Genomic DNA, 20,944 nt, shown 5'->3' on the forward strand with positions numbered 1-20,944 from the left:
GGTCCAGTGATACCATCCAGTCGTTTTTTTGTCTTAAGGCCGCAAGCACTGACTGAGGTGTCTCCATCTTGAACGTCTGTCTCTCTATAAAAAGGTTTAGACTGCTCACATCTAAAACTGGCCGCCAGCCTCCGACTGTTTCGGCACCAGGAATAACCTGTTGTAGAAACCCGGGGACTGAATGTCCTCAACTTGTTCTATTGCTTCTTCTCGAGCATTTGTTCTATCAGATCGTACAAGATCTGTTTGTTTTACTCCATGGTAAGAGGGGTGATAGATCTATAGGTGTTGGGTCACAAATGGCAGGAGGCTTCAGGAAAGGTCTTTGTATCCTCGCTCGATGACGTTGAGCGACCAGCTGTCTGCCTCTATCTTCTTCCAAGCTTCTGCAAATAAATGAAGCCTGGCACCTACTGGCGACTGAAGGACTCCCTCCTCATTTTTTACCTCTGGACTTAGACTGAGCTCTGCCTCTAGAGAGTCCTCTTCCTCTAGGAGAAGGTCTAGAGGATGCTCCACCTCGAAAGGGCTTTATTTCTTAGAAAACTGGGTTCGTGTTGAAGTCGAAGGAACCGCAGGACGTTCTAGAAGATTGTGCTAAGAGATCCTGAGTAGCTTTTTCCTGTAGACTTCCAGCTACATCTTTAATTATAGCCTGGGGAAGAGATGGTCAGAAAGAGGGGCGAAAAGCAATTCTGCCATTCTGTGGTTTTGGAGACACTGCTTTTGGTTATAAATTTATTGTACAGTAGATAGCTCTCTTTTTCAGGAGCCCTGCACAAAAATGTGAAGCCAATTCCTCTGAACCATCTCTTGACGGCCTTATCCATACAAGCGAGAACACTGGATAGCTCCCCCAAGCTAATTGAATCTTGACTACGAGACTTAGTGTCAAGCAGCCCCAAACACCAGTCTAAGAAATTAAATACTTCAATTGTCCGAAAAAGACCTTTCAGATGGTGGTCTATCTCCGCCGGTGTCCATGTTATTTTAGCTGACGAAAGAAGAGACCTTCTTGGTGCGTCAACCAGACTGGAAAGTCACCTTGAGCCGATGCGGGCGCTCTTTACCTAACCCCCGGCATCCTCACCTGTATCATACCAGATCCCAGCCTTGCCGCAAAGTCTTGAAGGAGGCTGGGCAAAGGAAAACTTTCCTTGAGCTTTTCTAGACTCCATCCAATCTTGCACCTTCTTAAAAGCTCTCTTAGTTGAAAGAGACTTTGTCATTTTAACAAATCCCGGAGTCTTATTTGTTTTTGACAACGAAAACTGAGAAGGAGGCGACCGAGGTGCTGCGGGTTGAAACTCTTCTCCAAATGAATCCCGAAGCAATCGAACCAAAACTTGATAATCGGATGAATCTGACACAGCGGGTTGGTCCTCTTCCGTTTCTTCTGAAATATTACTTAATCCTTCCTCATCTATAGGAGTGACCACAGGGGACTCCCGAAGCTGGTGGATACAAGGTCCTTTCACTCCGAGCTTTAATGAAGATCGTTGTTTTGACGTGCATGGAGCATTCTGAATATTAATATCTAAAGATTCAGATAAAGCGGTACCAATTTCTTGCTCATTCTATCGATGGGAGTCCCTTCGAAAAGCCGATTGCAGTTGAGGTTCCATACTAATACCTTGCTGTGATACCTGATGGATATGCAACAAAGCGTCCGTTTGAACGTCTCGCTTGGCATCCGTCCGAGCGTCAAGCTTGGCGTCCAGCCGAGCGTCACGCTTGGCGTCCAGCCGAGCGCCACGCTTGGCGTCCAGGTGAGCGTCACGCTCGTCGCTCAGCCGAGCGTCCCGCTTGGCGTCCAGGTGAGCGTCACGCTCGGCGTCCATCCGAGCCCCACGCCTGGCGTCCAGGTGAGCGTCACGCTCGACGTCTGTCCGAGCGTACCGCTTGTCTAAACAGGCGTCCCTGTGAACACTCCACTCCTTCCAAGCCGAACTAGGAGCGTCGAGTTTCTCAGACTGTATACGGCCTCGTTTGTCGTAATCATAGGATCGGTTCCGTTCTTGTATAAAGCGAGCCTCGAGAGTCTGGGCGAATCCTCGTAGGAAGTTTTTCATGCCCTTTCTCCAACTGCAGGTGAGACGTACGAAATCTAGAATGAGTACTCACAGGCGAAAGAAAGACGATCGGTCCACCCGTGCGGGAGACCTCTTAGATCTTTTAATCGGTAATCTATCATCTTTTTCTTCTCGGACGAAATTTCTGATTCTCTCTCAGCCAGCAACGAAGCAAGTTGTTGTTTGCATCGACCTGATAACACTCTTTGTAGTAGAAGATTCTTTTTCAGGAGAAAAACTGATCCTATGAGAAGGCGAGGGGCGAGGGGAAGCCCTATCCCTTCTCACAGGACCCGTTCTAGTTCTATTCCTAGAACGACTAGGCCGCTCCAAGGCGTCCTGTCCAGATGACATCATAATTCTCCTTTGAGGAGTCCATGCAGCAAAACTCTCCGGTGAAGACCGCAAACCAACAGGAGAAAAAGGACGTGAAGCGTCTTCCTCCCACTGCGATCGAAGACTCTGGCCGCTTGTGCGACACCTTGAGTTTTCGATATTTTTGCGGTGGAGAGTAATCCAAGTCTCGAGGCGAAGCCTGTAACGAAGAAGAGCAGCGCAAAGAGACTCTGCGCCCTCCTCTGAGAGACTACTGACGATAGCCTCCTGTGCGACATTTCAACGGTATAGCTCTTTTCAGAGGATGTGAGCGTCTTCTCATGCTCCAACTCCTGTTAGGGGAGGACGCTCCGAGGACGAAAAAGCACTCGCGGAGGATACGCGCACTCGCACACTCTTTGGCAGCCTGGGGATCGTCTACAGGTTCTGCCTAAGGGACGCCAGATCGGTGGGGGGTTCCCCGTAACCCTCCTGCGGCTTTCGACATGTCCGTCTTCCTGGGCTTGGAAGTTCGACAGAGGTCCAGGCCTCAGAGGCATTATAGGGCCGATCTGACGCCGCCCTCTACAACACTGGGGGCACTTTCACTGCACTTTTGTTCACTAATAATGCTTTTACCCTCCAAAGCGAGCACTTTAGATTCTAGGTTTCGTATTGATTCCAGAATCGTAGAAAGGGCATTGTCTTCCACTGATTTTTCAGGGCCCGAAGGCACAACATTTTCAGGGCCCGAAGGCACAACAGATTTAGGTGTACCAACTACTGAATGTTATAGTAGGAGAAACCTACTACCCTTACTTCTACTGACTGATACACTCCTGGAGGAAGATCTCCGTATCCTATCACGCTCCAATTTCCGCACATAGGATTCATAAGCCTTCCAACCCGAATCAGACAGACATTCACACTCCTTACAACGGTCATTTATAACACACGTATGTTCTCTACAATTATTACATATTGTGTGTGGGTCTACCGAACCTTTCGGTAGCCTCACCTTACAACCTTCCATACAACACACTCTGGTGCTAGATAAACTAGTCCCAGACATCTTAGTTAAAGGAAAAAACCAAACCAAATTCAAATCCAATCCACTATCAGCGTAAGCCTCGGTCACAATCCACGTTCGATAACCAAAAAACAAACAGGATACTCAAGTAACAGAGAAGTTTCGAAAATCCTAGACGGAGGTGTTGAAAACAGTTGTTATCAACACCGGCGACAGAAAAAATCTGAATAGAAAATGGGAATGGTTCCTGACTACCCGCCTCCAGCGGCGGGCGGGAATGGGTACTAACCACCTGGCCGACCACTGCGTGAGCCGGGAGTTTTGAAATTCTGTCGGACTTCGGAGAAATACAGCTATATATATATCTGCTGGGTAAGTTTCATGAACAAACATTAAATTGTGGACACAAATCCCATTCTCAAAAAATCCTTACTAGATAAGAACTAGAAAAATTCACACTACGCACATCTGTCCTGCCACTGGCATTGCCTCTACTTCATCATCAATTCATCATGGAAGGAAAGCTCATACAGTAGGAAGGATGAAACTGCATGGTTAATGGGTATGGAAAAATTATAAATTTACTTTGCTTCTTCATAATCCCATTAATGCAAGAGACGAAAGTCCTTTTAAATATTTATGGAGTACAGATAACTCGACATTTACACAAGGGATATGGTCCCTATGACCTTCAGTAAATGGAAATAGTGTAATTAGTCTTCATTTTCCCATCAGAATCAATGGTAATGGGGGACTACCTCTTTTCCCTCCATTTCATGATAACATTTATCATTATGACCTCAATACCTTTGCAACATTTTTTTTTCTTAATTTCTAAAATCTGAAAAGCCCCTATGATAGCTTTGTTTTCTGGCCGATTCTCATGTAGTCCATGGGAATTGGTTAAACAACTATGATTTTTTTTATAGAGTAGCTTTACTAAAATGAGATCCATGAGGTGTTAAGTTTGGATCATATGAAAATTCAGTAGATTTTATGATAAAATTTATTATTCAACTAATTGTTTCATAGAACAATTTTTAAAAAATTCTGTATATGTAACATAATCCTAGTTAATAACATTACACTATTTTTTTATAGCACTTTAATAAATATATTTTATTGCTTTAGTTAACTGTTCAACCATCCAAAACAGGAAAAAAACAGGGGGTAGAGTACATAACATTAAGTGTATATAAAGAAATGTTAAACTGAAGCAATGTTAAAAAAGAATATTTAAAAGGGACATTAGTATGGATTTTTGCTATTCAGCAATGAATTGAGACCATATATATTTGCCCCAATAATATAGCCCAAGCTAAGGTGAAAATGTATATATGTATCATACACAAAATGGAATATTTGTCTGTATGTGATATATGTCAACATAAGAAGGGTCTTTCATCTCGGGCATTTGTCAGACTTGTTCCTTGTATGCTAACCACATTACAAGATTCAAATGTTGCTTAAATCAATACTGAGGTGGAAGAATAGCTTATGAATAATCTGGAGGCAGTAGCAGCATACTGCTGAACCGAAAGGAGACCTCAAATGAATAATATTATTTACTAGTTTAAACCATATACATTGGGAATGGGGAAAATAATAAATTTAACAGCTGTCAAAACTACATTATACAGAGAATAGAAAAGTATAAGCACATTAACAAAAAAAAAAAAAGGCCAAATTGGACAGGCTGAATACTAAAATAAAACAGCCTCACTAAACAACAATAGGATTCAAACTCAAATGAACACCAAATATACACTAATGCAGAGGGAAATATTAATAAAAATTATCTGTACTTCAACAGTATCCCATAAGAAAATGGTGTCAAAGACGAACAACAAACAAGAAATTAAGGGGATGAAAGTTAATTTAAAGAATAATTCAGTAGTACTGCAGTTGGAAAGCTATTCTTGGGAACAGTGATGAATGTACAAAAAAATTTCACAAAAAAAAGTGAGAACACCAGTGGCAGGACACAGCATAGGCAGTTGTTTTTATCTTGGGTACAAGTCCATTAAAACTGGGAACTCAGTATTCCAGAAATAAGGCAATTTGTGATTTATGAGACTGCTGAAACAGAAAATCATATACTGTACACCATTGCCAGAAATAAGGTAATTTATGATTTACAATACTGCTGAAACACAAAATCATATGCTGTACACTATTGCCAACATAATGACTTAAATTTTTTTTTTTAAATCTTTCTATTGCTTAAAGTTACCATTTTAAAATAAAATACAATAACTACTACTCACATTTCTGCATTTGTTTGTTATATTCATTCATGTTGTCAGGTCGAATGGATCTTATGAATCGGATGTAGTCATCACTGTGAAATTTGGTCATCTCATCTTGTGTTGCTTTATGTGGACGCTGTGAAAAGTTAACAAGGAAATGTTAATGATGAAAATTCGACTTAATTTTTTTAACTAAATATTACGCAGTAACCTAACGTAAATTAAAAGCTAATAACACTAATATCACCTCGTTTACCATGTGGAATATAAGATTAAAAAAAGCTGTGGAATTTTAGATGAAATAAAAAAAAGCTAAGAAATTCTATATACTAATTATTTGGTGTTAATCTCAAAAAAATTTTTTTTAAAGAAAGCTCTCAGACATCATGCTCCAGAATGCCACAATCAAATCAATGCTGGCAAAAACTGAATTGCCAAAATCTTGGCAAGGCTCATCTTACTGCATTGCACTCTATGTTGAAATATGGGAAGTATAAGGGTGCAGCCCCCCCCCCCCCCCCTGCCCCCCCCCCCCCTCTCTCTCTCTCTCTCTCTCAGGTTTTACTGTATATTCACAGCTAATGAAAAGTACTTACTGAATACGAAAAACAGCCTTTCCAAATTTTATCAACTATGAGCAGATCGAAACAGCCACTAAACCTATGCCATAATACATTTCCTCTATGTTCAACTCCCCTACAAACTACTTTTGAGGAACCTAACCCAATCGTATGGCAATAGTTGCTTTATCTGAATCCAGGTGAACTAGACCAGGAGGTCACTTCTACTCTCTCCTAATGTGAACTCCAAAAGATTTCATTTTAAATACATGAGTAAAATAAAACAACAATTTAAAGAGGTTGGACAGCTTTGCACTAGAAAACAAACCGGAATGGATTACAATCCAGGTGAGGGATGTTGCAAATACCAGGAATGGATTACAACTTGGGCAAGGGGATGCTGCCAATAAGTACTGGACGCATAGTACACACAAGGCATACTATCTCTGCGTCTTCAAAATAACACAAGGCATACTATCTCTGCGTCTTCAAAATAATATACAGTATATGACGAAATAATTATAAATGGTAACTTGGCATGTGAACATCCCTGCAGGGCTGGAATGTATAATCACAACACCATAGTTTGTCAAATTAGCAACATTTCATACAATTTAAATAAACAAACATCAATTGCCACAAGCTGAAGAATACTGACACCACCCTACATATAAACATTCAAGAGATGCCACAAAAAAAAAAAAAAAAAAAAAAAAAAATGAGGGATAGCAAATTAAAATCTAGTTTAGAGTGCTCCTCCCCTTTGAGACCTGTAAGTTCAACTTTTGTTTGGCACGCCTATTCTCTACATACAGTAATGTATGTACAGTATTGTTGGATTTAATACATATTTCAGGCCAAAGGTCAAGCACTGTGACCTACGAGGTTATTCAGCGCTGAAACGGAAATTGAAAATAAAAGGGTTGAAAGGTGTAATAGGAAGAAACTTTTGCAGTTGCACTATGAATGCATTGTTAGAAGAAGGTGGAAAGTAAGATGGATGGAAGAGAGAGAGTATGAAAGGAGGTACAGCTATGGCACAAAGGCACACTGCAAAGAACCTGAAGTAATGCCTACAGTGCAACACATGAGGTGCACTGATGGCACTAACCCCCTACGGAGATACAGTATTGTTTTAGGATGAAAAGACATACAATACTGTATTGATTACGTACGTTTATATCGTACTGTACTGTACTTTAGGCATGAAGTGTACAGTAATCAACTTGCAAACAATTCAACATACAAACAGCCTTTTGGATCGTAACTTGTTTGCAAGTATAGGGTGGTGTTTGCCGTCAACCAATTTGTTGTACTTACGTATATTTCCATTTTTCGGTAGAGTCCATAGTTGAGGAGTAAATTGTGAGTCATGCGAATCCTGTGGGGCTTCATGGGATGTCCTTGGCCATAGTAATAATTACCAATGTCACCTGAAAATATTGAAACATCATATTTAAAATAATTGCATTCCATAAAAACTCATAAAGGGACTATCTATCTTCATGTACATTTAGCCAAAAATTCTGCTACATTAGTGCACACGCGATAAAGAAATATCATCCATTACCTGGCCACATGGAGTTGCCAATTCTCTACTGGTTTATAAACATTTTGAATAAATTCAAATTGGAAATTAGAATGTAAGACCCATAATCAAACAGAACAGCTGAAACAGACAGAAATGAATTCAAGGGAAATGGGCTTGATTAATTTATGAAAATTAGGCCATAAAGCCAAGCACTGAGGCACCTGCAGCTATTCAGTGCCTAAGACTGTGAAAAGGGAGAGTTGGAGTGTTGGACAAAAAGACTCGGGAACAAAAGCAGAAATAGCAGTAAAATGTAGTGCCCTACCCTTACATGGGCCTCAACATCTGCTGTTGGTGAATCACAGTGCACATAAATTGGGAAAGGAAAGAACAGATGAGGGTTATGTGTAATCTGAGAATTGTTAGGGATGAAAGTATGAGCTTGACAACAAATAGGAAAAAAGGCACTGCCTGGCTGTGGGAGCAGTATATTAGTGTTTCAAGATTTTAAACCGGTGTAATATGAGTATTATACCAAGTTGTTCATCAACAAATATACTCCTCCTGAAATTACAAGAATTTTATAATTATACTCTGCCTGAATTTACAAGAATTTTATAATTATACTCTGCCTGAAATTACAAGAATTTTATAATTAACTAACGAATCTTATAGATGAAATACAAGAGATACAAGAATTTTCTTGGTGTTCAGAATGTAGTTGTGGTAGGAACAATGAAGTTATGGCAGATGTTATGGGCAAGGAAGGCCTGGGAGACTGCATCCTCAACTTTCGGCGATTTGATCTTACAGCACTTTTTCAGTACCGTTAACGGTGAAAAATTGACTTATGGCTGAAACAGATCCCAACCATAAGTCGACGACGTACTGTAATTGGAGTTACCCTAGCAATAACATGATATTCATGGTACAATTGGGCATCTCAAGAATAGCAGTAGTTATAAAAACTAATTAAGTCACATGACCACTATGGGAGAGGAAAAATGAACAAAGGAATGCTAGGGAGTTACATAGGAACATGTGTCAACAATAATCACAATCTTCTCACTGCCACCCTGAAGCTAATGTTTAATGCCCAAACACAAAGATAGCTGAACAAAATATATCTTATGACTAACATCAAGAAGCTTTTACATTTGAATTTCAAACTAGATTTATGGTTATATAAACCAAATATGAGAAGGTACAGACAATCAATGAGGCTGAATAACACCAAGAATGGCACTGAAGTTTGGGTACCCCACAGAATTACTTGATGAAATGAATTCAACTCTAGGATAAGCAGAGTAAGGGGTGGGGCAATAAAACATTTATGAGAGATTGTTACTGTTACTAAGAGATAGGTGCAGTAAAATTTGATATAGATGATGAAGACAACTTAAATATACTAATGAAAGATTTGAGTTTTTGGAGTACTATTATCAGCAATAAAGAAATCAAGACGTAAAGCACCTGGCTGGCTGAAGACGATTTTGTCTGCAAATGATATGAGACCTAAATTTACTAGAATGAAATCACAACTTTTGAAAATATCAGTAATAAGGAAACTTGGAAGACAGATAGCACTGGGTAATGATGGATTCACCAATGACTTTTTCTGAAAATTAAACTAAATCTTGTAAACTAACTAGGTATAATGTTTTGCAGCATATGGATTGAGAAAATGACCAATGGCTGGGAACAAGCTGTTTGAACACATTGCCCATGCTTTTGTAAATGGTGAAAATTGCCTCATTTCAAATATATTCCCACCCACTAATTTTTAGTAAGGGACTTGCCTTTACTCCAAGTGATTGTTTGTTTGTTTGTTTGTATGGTGCTTTTACGTTGCATGCAACCAGTGGTTATTCAGCAACGGGACCAACGGCTTTACGTGACTTCCGAACCACGTCGAGAGTGAACTTCTATCACCAGAATTTACTCAAAGTGATGGTGGGTGTTACTATACCATAGATGCAGTAAAATAGATGACTTATTTGTGGTACGAGTTGCAAATAACTAACGTATATAGCCCATTTGGTTTTAGCATGTTGTACCACCGCTGTGTCAAGTCATTCTCAAGCCACTGGTGGTGCTATTTGCAGCTGTTAAATATTTTTATTTTTACTTTCTCAACCTTTACATTAATATATAAAAAATTATGATTATTTAGTCAATTTAATTTTTTAACGTTCCATTTTCTTTTTGTATATCTGCACATATGAATGAATGAATGATTTATAGACTTTTGGCACACATACATACAGCCAAGCACTAGGGCAACTAAGGCCATTCAGCACTGAAACGGAATGCCAACATTGCACAGCATAAGGTGCACTGACAGCACTAACCCCCCTATAGGGCCATGCACCTATGGATAAGTTTAATCTTATGGGAAGCAAAATGTTACAGACATATCCTCCGAAAAATTTTTTATTACGAGTTGCCCTGAAGTTCTGAGTTTCTTCATTTTTCAGTAAGTTCTATGTACCATGTTTACGTATTTGCTGTTTACTGCAACTCAGATATCGACGATTCTATACATGATATCTCTTGGAAAGAATTAGTATGGCTAAAGAATTAGTATGGCTCAGTCACTGTATAAAAGCTTCATTCATTAATTGGGGAGACTACAGAAAAACACTGCAAGTGGCTACATTAAATTAAAATTCCACAGATCAACATGGCCAGTCTGAGGAACTGCGCCGCCCACCCCACCCAACCATTTCTGGCAATAGATTATATGTTCCAGCTATATTGTCAAGTCCAAGGTCTGCAAATATAAAGGAATTTCTGATCATTGCACCACTGAAAAAATGGTCTGGCTGAAATCTACAGCCAATTGGGATCGCATTACTGAAGCTATCAGGCACTTAATAATTCATATGCTACAGCAGATCCTGATCCCAAGAAGCAGTTAAATTTAATGCTGATGGCCATTTTAATTAGGCATGTCCCTAGAAATGTCATCAAATTCAGGAAAAATGACCAGCCACAGTTTGATGATATATGTAGACAAACTTTGCCATGAAAAAACACAGACCAAATTCAACAATAGAAACAAAATCATTTTTGTTGATTTTTGCCATGCTGCCATACAGCCTAGAAAAATTGCAATAATTCCTTAAAGATGACACTAAACGGAATTACTACATACTTTTACTCATCCCAGAAGGGCTCATACTAAACAGAGCAGAAGCTCCTAAGGCAGCAGTGTTCAGTAGAGCTATGCTCAAAACTGATGCTACATGACTGCATAAGATTTAGTTAAAAATTCATTAACTGGCAACCTAATATGATCTATATTTATCTGTTATTTCTATGCAAAAACACAATTATTGTACACAATTAGGTCATAATATGTTTCATAAGGAAATCTGTCATTCATTTCAAACTAAGAAAAATCACGAAATAAAGAAATTACAGAAAAAACTGTATCAAACGATTTCAAACTTTCATTCGCCCATAGCTGATGCATTTGACAAAAATAAGTCATCATCAAACCTCAGTAAAAAAAAAAAAAAAAAAAAAAAAAAAAAAAAAAAAAAAAAAAAAAAAAAAAAAAAAAAAAAAAAAAAAAAAAAAAAAAAACATTCATCATAACACTAACACAGCTTCCAATGCATCCATAAAGTTTGCAATACATAGTCCTACAGTAACCTCCCCGTTAACACGAGGGTTACGTTCCTGGAGATGTCGTGTTAGCCGAATTCGTGTTAACAGGGAAGTATTTCTCCATAAGAAATAATGGAAATAAGGGGTTAACGTTCCAGGGCAATGGGAAACTTAATCTATTTTGGGATTTTGCCAGAAAAAAACCCACTTTATTTATATATTTTTATATACAGGTAGTCGTCTACTTACGAACTATGCAACTTATGACAGACCGACTTTACGACAGCTACGACAATATAATAATATACAATATTTAATTTTATATTTGGCTAAAATACGTCGAGCGCGCGTACGATAGTTTTTCCCGCTACCGTCAGCGCGCTCATCTCCGAAAAATTTATGAAAAGAAAAAACGGACCATTCAAACCAAACTAAGCATGTTTATGTTTAAACCAACATCTCAGTCTACCCGTCACCACTACCCAGTAGTACTACCACGGAATCGGATGACCCGGACGATCCCCAGCCATCCACCAGCAGACAATTAATTTTTTTTTTTTTTTTTTTTTAAATTTCAAATGTTCGTAATTTTTTATTTTTTCTGTATGTTCATGTTTTTTCTGTACTGTAAATCAATTCTTATCTATGCATTACTGTAGTTTGCCTGAAATTTATAAAGAAAAAATAATTTACATACTGTTAAATAAAACTTTGTGTATTACTACGTACGTACATAGACGTGTTGGCAACAGTACAAACGGTCGCTAGAGAAAACAGCAGACGATGTTTTGTTTTATATTTTCAGAAGTAAAATTTTGTTCGAAAATGGTAAGATTCGTATTTTAGTAATTCATTTTGTATTTCTGTTTTGCAAATAAATCAAATATAATAACAAATTATGCATTTAATTCAAACCTATAAATAAATAAAAGTATGTATATAATACGTGTAGCCGATTGTCAATGCAAATGGCGGATAAGAAAATGTAAACAGACCAGACAGATGGTCTGAATGCCTGCAATAAAAATGTTAAATACAGTAATAAAAGTAAGTATTAATCAAGGAGTTCGAGCATGATAAGATTTCATATGCTAAACGTAATAATAGGTACTATACATGCACATTTTTGGGATGATATAAAATGTATATGTAGGCTAGTAAGTTGTCAATGAAAATGCAAACGAACAAATACGTACATGTACACGCATGTGTTTGAATATGGTAAAAAGGATAAAAAGACAGCACAAACATGATTCAATTTACTCAATATGCTGAAAGACAATTGACGACAGCTATGCCAGAAACTAATGCCGTCGTAAGTAGACGACTACTGTAGTAAAGTACGCACTATTATGTTAACCAATGCTAGAATATATTGGGTCTTCTCACTGCGAAGGGCCGCTGGCTTCACACTGAGCCAGCAGGCAAGAGAGAGAGAGCGCGGGAAAGGTGGGGTGAGTCAGACTCTCGCCACACCTCCCGCGCTCTTGCTCTCAGCGGAAAATTCAAATCGTGTAACATCGAATATTACGTGTTAGCAGAATTTTTCTGTATGATTTTGAACTCGTGTAAGATCGAAATCGTGTTAACAGAACTCGTGTTAACGGGGAGGTTACTGTATTTGATTGTTTTTACTCCTCAAAACTGAAAAGATGTACATACGTATAAGTATAAAAATAGATCCACGATATCAATGGGTGAGTTGAGTATGTGTGATGCAACCACGAGAGTAGCAGTGCAATGAACCACCTGGTATAACATAGGTCTACAATGATTAGCAACAATGAAATTTTATTGAAACCAATAAATTTATATCTCTTAGAGGAATATTTGGTTGGCATTTTCTATAAAAATAAAAATGATTCAAGTTATATTTCCTTATCACTAAAAAAAATCATATATGGCTGTAAGTTAGTAAAAATGAACAAATTTTTTAATCAATTTGTATTTTTCATAGCTAAAAAACCTTACATCTTATCAGTAGGATAATCTTTTAGCATCGGCTGGAAATCAATTACAACAATAAAAGATTGTAAAGCAAGGAATCTGTGGCATAAGGTAACTCATGCATATTTCAGTTGGAGGCTGATCACCGACCAGGCTTGGTACCTTGTGATGCATCAAGTCTTTCTTTGACTGCCTTGAAGGGTAATTGCTTTTGCACCTCTTCTTTAAAGCCAGTTCCTTTGTTAGCCCATGTTTTCCTTGTGCTTTCAGTGCGCGCGCGCCTGACTGTTCATCATGGAGTCCTCCAAGAGTTCTAGGACCCATGAACGAATGTGTCTGGGCCTTCAGGGATTTCTTCCATTACAGACCCCCATACCACTTGCAGTAGGTGCCGTTCCAATTTTTGTACTGTCACTAACCCGTGTCCGGAGTGTTGTTCCTGGCCTGTGTTGCAGTGAAAGGCTTTCTACAAGAAGGAGGAGTACCATAGACTATCTACTTGTCCTTGGGATTATTCTTCGTTGAAGCCAAGATTTGTTCCTAGGCCTAGGTGTCTTAGAGCTCTTTACAGATTTTACACTTAGCATTCACATCTTTATATTAACCATTTCTGGCCAGAAAATATATGAAGTTATCTACACATTCTTGCACATCAAGTCACCATATGAATGAATAAATTGTACTTAAATAAAAAAATGAACATTAGGACTGCTAAGAAAATATTTTAAGCCAGTTAAAAAAACAAATACGTATTCCATTGGCCTTCACATTAATACTAAACCATTGGCCTTCACATTAATACTAACAGATTTTTATCAATAGCCATCTTCTCCACATAATTAATTTCATCATCTTTTACTCCTCAAAGAACAGGTAACCTCCACAAATAAATTCTTTAGTAACAGAGATTACATCTCAGAAGGCTTAGATTATCTTTTTGGGCCTATAAATCATTTTGCAACAGCCAAAAATTTCAATCATTCAAAGAAAATTTGTTGCAACTCACATTCCTCTTTTGAAAATATCGTTAAATGTTATGACTGATGAGATTAGCTAGTTACAATGCTGCAGTGGTAGTTACGTTGACCAGCCAGAGGAGCGTGCTAAGCACGCTGTGTCATTGACTGCATTGCAAACCTTATCACGCAGTGCTTTGTGATAAGCAATGTAAAGAACAAATTAAAAAAAAATTAAATTTGTTCAATTCACACAATACAAAATATACCAATGCATAAAAGGGATTATATCTATATAACTACAGTGGTCCCGTATTCGCGGGGAATGTGTACCAGACCCCCCCTTGAATATAGAACCCACGAATAGTTGGAACCTCTATAAGAATGCTTAAAACCTCCTATTTTGTTAGTTAAAACTCATGAAAAATCCACTAGAAATTTCCATACCTGGTTCTTTTAATAGTTTTATCACAAAAAGTGAATTTTATGATGAAAAATATATATATAAAAAAAAAACCATGAATTTGTGAATATTTCTCAAAGAAACATACTGCGAATAGGCAAATTTTCCGCGAATAATGCGGGGAAATGTTCCAGAGAAATCTGTATAATGTGTGCGTCTGCTAATCTGGAGAACGCGAATACGGGGGTCCAGTGTGTAAGGAAATTATTGCTGGCTTTTATTTCATAAACTTGTTGACATGTATAACATTGGAGAAAAAAAGAAAAGAAAAGAAAAAAAAAAGTTTAACACTACTTGGCACTGTTACAAAGAGTCAAGAGATTCTGGATGATACAAGAACGATGTTGCAGCCATCTAAGAACTTCTAAATAACAACTCTGCATGGACTACAAGGAACGGTCCCACACATGTGAAAGCCACTAGGGATTGAGGGTCAAGTGTATTTTGCCACGTTTAATACTAGACCCTGGAGGGTTAATTACAGTTGATAAAAAAAATAACAGAAAATTCTTAATAGGGTAAACGACCAGGCCGCAACATAGTGGCTCACGGGTAAACCACCTTTTCACTCATATTTAACTGGTAAAACAACAATTCAATTAAATCTTTAAACATATTATTCACAAGATCAAAGTTTCATAACAAAATGAGATACGTATCTGAAACCGCTTTACGAACTAAAATAAGCATGTGAAATCTTTGTAAAATATGTGTTTAAGGTAGTTTTGAATCCAATATGGCATCGCTTCAGGATGTGAGCCACTCATCAATCACAGATCAGCCACTTCCATCCTGGCCTTAGCAGCACTCACTTGAACAATATTTGCGTGTGCAAGTAACCTTTATTGACATTACTCAAGATTGTACTAGTTGTAATCAGCACAATAAAAAATTTTGTTTCATACATACTAATGAAAGTCTAAGACATCTCATTCCCAGGGTCATGTTTTAAACTAAAATCTTTTCTATCTTGTAATCAGTGGTTTATCCTTACTGACACCACAACTGAAACTCCACAGTGCCTATTTGATCATAATTATATACATTTTGTTCTTAATTCACTCCAAATTTCACTTTAAATATGCGAGTTTGTTTACAGTGAAACCATGCTGGGAACAATTTTTCAGCCTATTGTACATCTGGCCACCAAAAACTTCAGCGAGCAGACAACACATTAGTGAATTGTTTATGACAAAAATTTTGCACTTTGTTGCTAACACTTTTCATTGATTTAAGTCCATATTATTTTGACTTTTTCTTTTAATTCTTAATAATTATGACTGAAATAAATGTACCCTTTGATGGTTGCATGTTAAGAATGGCAAATAGAAACATTGTTGCCAATTTAGCGGAGATTTCACAAAAGGCCGAATGCAATGAAGATACAATTGCTCTATTACAAATAGTTAACACTAAATTCACTTATTTCCAGTTTTGTGTACTTATCACGAGTCTGGAGTGTAAACCCATACCAATTGACAACAGTGATTAAATTGAAACTTCACTGGACCTAGGTATGTACTAGATATCTATCTAGTGGACTGGCACCCCAGAAAATTTGTTAGGTTTCCCCCAGCCACATCTCGTGTCATCATTTACCTTGTGTAAGAAAAGTATACCAGCATCTATGGGTGTAAATTTTTTTGCAGATTTATCACAGGAAATGGGCAGTTTGTTTCCACAAGTGACTCAGCAAACATTTAATATTACTTGGTTTGTCCTACAAGCTGCTACTCACAATGCCTGTGTCACAAGTGGCCTGTGAACGATCATTTTCATCTCTGAAACTGATTAAGAATAGTCTTAAAAGCACCATGAGACAAGAACATCTTAAAGCTTTTATGCTGCAGTCAGTGGAAAAAGACGTCCTGGCAAACCTCAACAATGGAAAGATAGTTGATGCAGTAGCTAACACCAGCAAAGAGCTTCACAGGCTTCTGGCTTTGTAACAAATTTTGAAACAAATTTTGTATAAAATTTTGCGTATGGTTGAAGGACTGTGCTTACTTAGTCATATTTATTGGGGGAATAAGACGAAACCATCTTGTGCTATCCCCACCTTTTATGACTGTCATACTATTTTGTTATATCCATATACTATTGTACTTGTCATACCTAGATTTGAATGTGATTATTTTTGCACTGTGAAAACATAGGCTGCCCATCTACAGATTACTGTACTTGTCATAATGGATTGAATAGGATTATTCTTGTGATATGCTACACTTACGTTATACCCATATTTGAATAAACACTTGATATGCTACACTTACGTATACCCATATTTGAATAAACACACTCTGAAACTCTCATATGCCATGTTAGTATCATTCTTTATTATATTTCTTTTAAAATAGTTCTATGCAGTAATATATATATCTGAGACTGAGAGCACGAATTTTCACCATTTCCAGTCTAGATTAGTATACTCTCCAAATTCAGCTTTTTCTGAAAAGCTTTTATTTATTTATCTTTTTCAACAGTTTAATTACTATACATATTATCTAAAACAGACAATTATGTCTATATAGACATCAAAATACCCCTAAATTGACTTAAAACTCGCTTCACCAGTCACCCACTTTTACGAGGCTGCTCTCGGTGAAAAATGCCCAAATCTGGTTTAACATCCCAGTCTGCCCAGAGAGTAGCTGGGCAAAGTTTTGTAAGCAGAGTAAAGGGTCAACCATAAATATGCACATCATGCAAATCTTCACCAGGATATACGTAAGTTTAGGACGCCGTGAACATTTGAGGGCCATTTCCCCACCCAAAAACCCTGATTCCCACAAGGGTTTGCCTTTACCATTTGATGTTTTTCCTATGCTTTTTTTTCTTTTTACTAGGCCTACTAATACAAATTCTGATATAGGCCTACTAGTACAGCATTCTATAGCAAGTATTACGTGCTTGAATTCAAACACACATGCAGTTAACGTGGATTTTTGAATTTCAAACACACCACTGCAGTTAACGTGATTTTTAATTGCATTTTTTTTCCCTTGAAAATCAGCAACCGGATATTCACTAGCTCCAAAAACTATGCCATTATTTTGTAATTTAGGAGAAAACTCCTACTTGAGGTGCATAGAGGTATCAGTGCACTGCATGGGTGGGCCACAACTCTTGACTGATACTCATGGTAGGTCATGGCAGCAAATTCAAGTACTTTTTCGGCAAGTGTCCACATTCTGGGAGAGGTGGCTCACCATTCCTGATTAAATGGGAACAGGCTTATTCGGACCTTGGCTGATTTGGACCATCTACTGGCTCATTTGGACCTTTATCCAGGCTTCTTCAGACCTTCATATGATTGGCTGATTTTTCTATGCAGTTTTACCTCCTGAACAAGAATTTCAAGTAATATTTATTCGGACGACTGTAATTCAACCCCAAGGGCTCGTACTAATCACGGCGAAATACATTTGACGCCCCAATTCCTGGTGGCTTTCGTATTTGCGGGGACGAACGATGCGGAATGCTTATATAGAAATACCTATTGCTATAATATAAAATTATTTGTATGGGTCCGAATCAGCCCAGCAAATGGTCCGAATCAGCCAAGGTCCGAATAAGCCTGCATCCGATTAGATTAACCCTTAGATCTTCCACAAACTCCTTTACAATTACCCTGACTTGGCCTAACCATAATGAAGCAATATATTGTCCAGGCCTAGGGCACATGACCGAGCGGCAAAATAGCCACCGCCTCTCTCGGAATGCGGCCACTTCCCAAAAAGCATGTGAATTATGCCATTATTTCGGAATTTAGGAGAAAACACTTCTAGAGAAGCATAGAGGCCTCGATGCGCTGCATGGATAGGCCACAAACTCTCGACTGACGCTCATGGCAGAAAATTCAAGAACTTTTTCGGGAAGGTGGTCACATTCTGGGATTGGTGGCTGCTTTGTCACCTCTTGGTCATTAACCCTATTCAACCAAAACCACTTTACAATGACTTACCACAAGATATATTATTATAAAAAGAAAAATCAAGAGTTACTGTATACTACGCTAATCTCAGAATACCCGTTTTCATAGAATTTGAGGGCGGTGGGGGGCGCCAATTCGACAAAATGAGGTTAAGGGAAAGCTGGGTTAGGGTGCATTGGCCTATGGCCGGGTGACTTTTTTTTTTTTTTTTTTTTTTTTTTTTTTTTTTTTTAATCCATTCCTCTCATATCCCAAGGTCTCAAATGGCTCCGAGGGATGATAAATTCTAGCAGGACTTCATTAGGCCAGACATTGCATCCAAGAGAATGACTGGGGTGGCGTACACACGTTGGTCTACGGCCTAGGCCAACCGTACCTTAACAATGTAGAAAATTACGTAAAATAAACCATAGGCCACAAACAACGAACAAGATCGACATGCTTCCATAAACTAAGTTATGGTTAATATCTTTATAAAGAAGCATTTAGAAAGAGGAAAACAATTGCTCAAACTTCATTCGAACATGTTCTCTCCTCTAAACTACGGTACAGTCTAACTTTCGATGCAACCCGTAATAAACTTTGAATACAGAAAAAAAAAATTCTTGTAATCTCTTCGTTTTGGTAAGGAATAACATAGCTACATTACATGGAGGTAACTAAGAACATAATTCAACTGACAGCATAATCTGCGTTGATTCCAATAAATAAAAGCAACGCAATGTTTCTCTCGATTGTTTGGTCTTAAAGCACTCGTCGGGGGAGCAAACCGAAACAATTAAAACAATTTTAATAATATTTCTTCTGGACTTCTTATGACGAAATAGACACAAGCGTATACTCACTGTCATAGTAATAGCAGACTTTCTTCCTACTGTGGGGTGTAGTCGACATTTTAACAAGTTAAATGCAGAGGACTTCACAAACACCGCTCTCCGCTTGGATCGGCCGACCTGAGGATGATGGGTAAGCTCGTCAACTAGTTGGTCTGGCTTAGCAGCTACTCAATGCCAATAGAAATACACTTAAAAATGAGTTTACCTCTTATTTTGTACCGTACTTTTCTACGGAATCAATTCTATATGTTTCAACCAACATTCATTCTAATAAACAAATTAAAAAAAAAAAAAAATTTTTTTTTTTTTCCAGACACTTATTTGTATGTACGTTACAAGAAATGGAGTAATTAGTCTCAGCTAAACAAAACTTCATCGACGCCGTGGCATCCATTCTCACTGGATGATTGTCTAACAGACAGTAAATCAATAATACATTAACAAATGTTTATTTATGGTTACTTGGTTTAATTTCTAGCTGTCACCAGTCACTGTTGTCAATCTTCCGAAAAAGTTTTTGCATTTTATTTGACCGCTCAAAATATGCGACACGTTAATAAGGAGAAGGCAGACTGTTTTTTCTTCTTCTTCTTTGTTATCCAGAACTAGAAACATAAACTTAAGTTAATTAGAGTTAGTTACACTCCCACGAAATTAATGTTTGTCGACGTTTCTCACCATGTTTTAACCCTTGTGACATCACTGCAAGGAGCACCGTCTCAGAGACATATGGCATTCGAGTGGCCATGTTCCATCCACACAAAATAGGCATGTGCAAACATAAGCATTTACGAAATATACGTATACTAGGGACACACACACACGCTTATATATATATATATATTATATATATATATATATATATATATCTAATAATATATATATATATATATATATATATATATATATATATATATATATATATGTGTGTGTGTGTGTGTGTGTGTGTGGTGTGTGTGTGTGTGTGTGTGTGTGTGTGTGCATTACCATAACAAATGAGTTAATACGAAAATCTGTTGTCCAAGGACAGCATAAACGCTGATGGTTATTACACAAACACGGACACACGCACAGACACATTTCCAATAATTGTTTCATGATGCAGCTGAGGTTCTCCTACTGTTACACCTTTCAAAACTTCAGTCAATTTTTTTTCCAGCGCTGAATGACATAGGTCCCAGGGCTTGGCCTTTGTCCCATATTTCATATTGCAATCCGCACACACACACACACACACACACACATATATATATATATATATATATATATATATATATATCATATATATATATATATTAGTATCACAGGGGTACGTACTACTTTAATATTACTGCCCTATGAAGCGTTAGTGGTTTTGGATACGGTTATATTGCACCTCAAGACAGAGGATCAACTAGTAAAGAGTAACAGACCCCCAAATGAATGTAAATGTCCCC

The 20,944-nt window shown here is 37.8% G+C and overlaps 1 protein-coding gene across 1 annotated transcript in view; it reads right to left on the reverse strand.

Annotated features, from left to right (window-relative positions):
• Nucleotides 1-19,663, reverse strand: part of LOC135210346 (probable histone deacetylase 1-B) — a 313,625-nt gene extending 293,962 nt beyond the window's left edge. The window contains exons 1-3 of the mRNA XM_064243236.1: nt 19,518-19,663; nt 7,547-7,659; nt 5,685-5,802 (exon numbers count right to left, since the gene is read on the reverse strand). Coding sequence (XP_064099306.1) covers nt 5,685-5,802; nt 7,547-7,659; nt 19,518-19,566 — 280 coding nt within the window. The 5' untranslated portion in view covers nt 19,567-19,663. The remainder of the gene's footprint in view (nt 1-5,684; nt 5,803-7,546; nt 7,660-19,517) is intronic.
• Between the last annotated feature and the right edge of the window lie 1,281 nt (nt 19,664-20,944).

Source organism: Macrobrachium nipponense, chromosome 39 (genome assembly GCF_015104395.2).
Source record: "Macrobrachium nipponense isolate FS-2020 chromosome 39, ASM1510439v2, whole genome shotgun sequence".
Lineage (NCBI taxonomy): Eukaryota > Metazoa > Arthropoda > Malacostraca > Decapoda > Palaemonidae > Macrobrachium > Macrobrachium nipponense.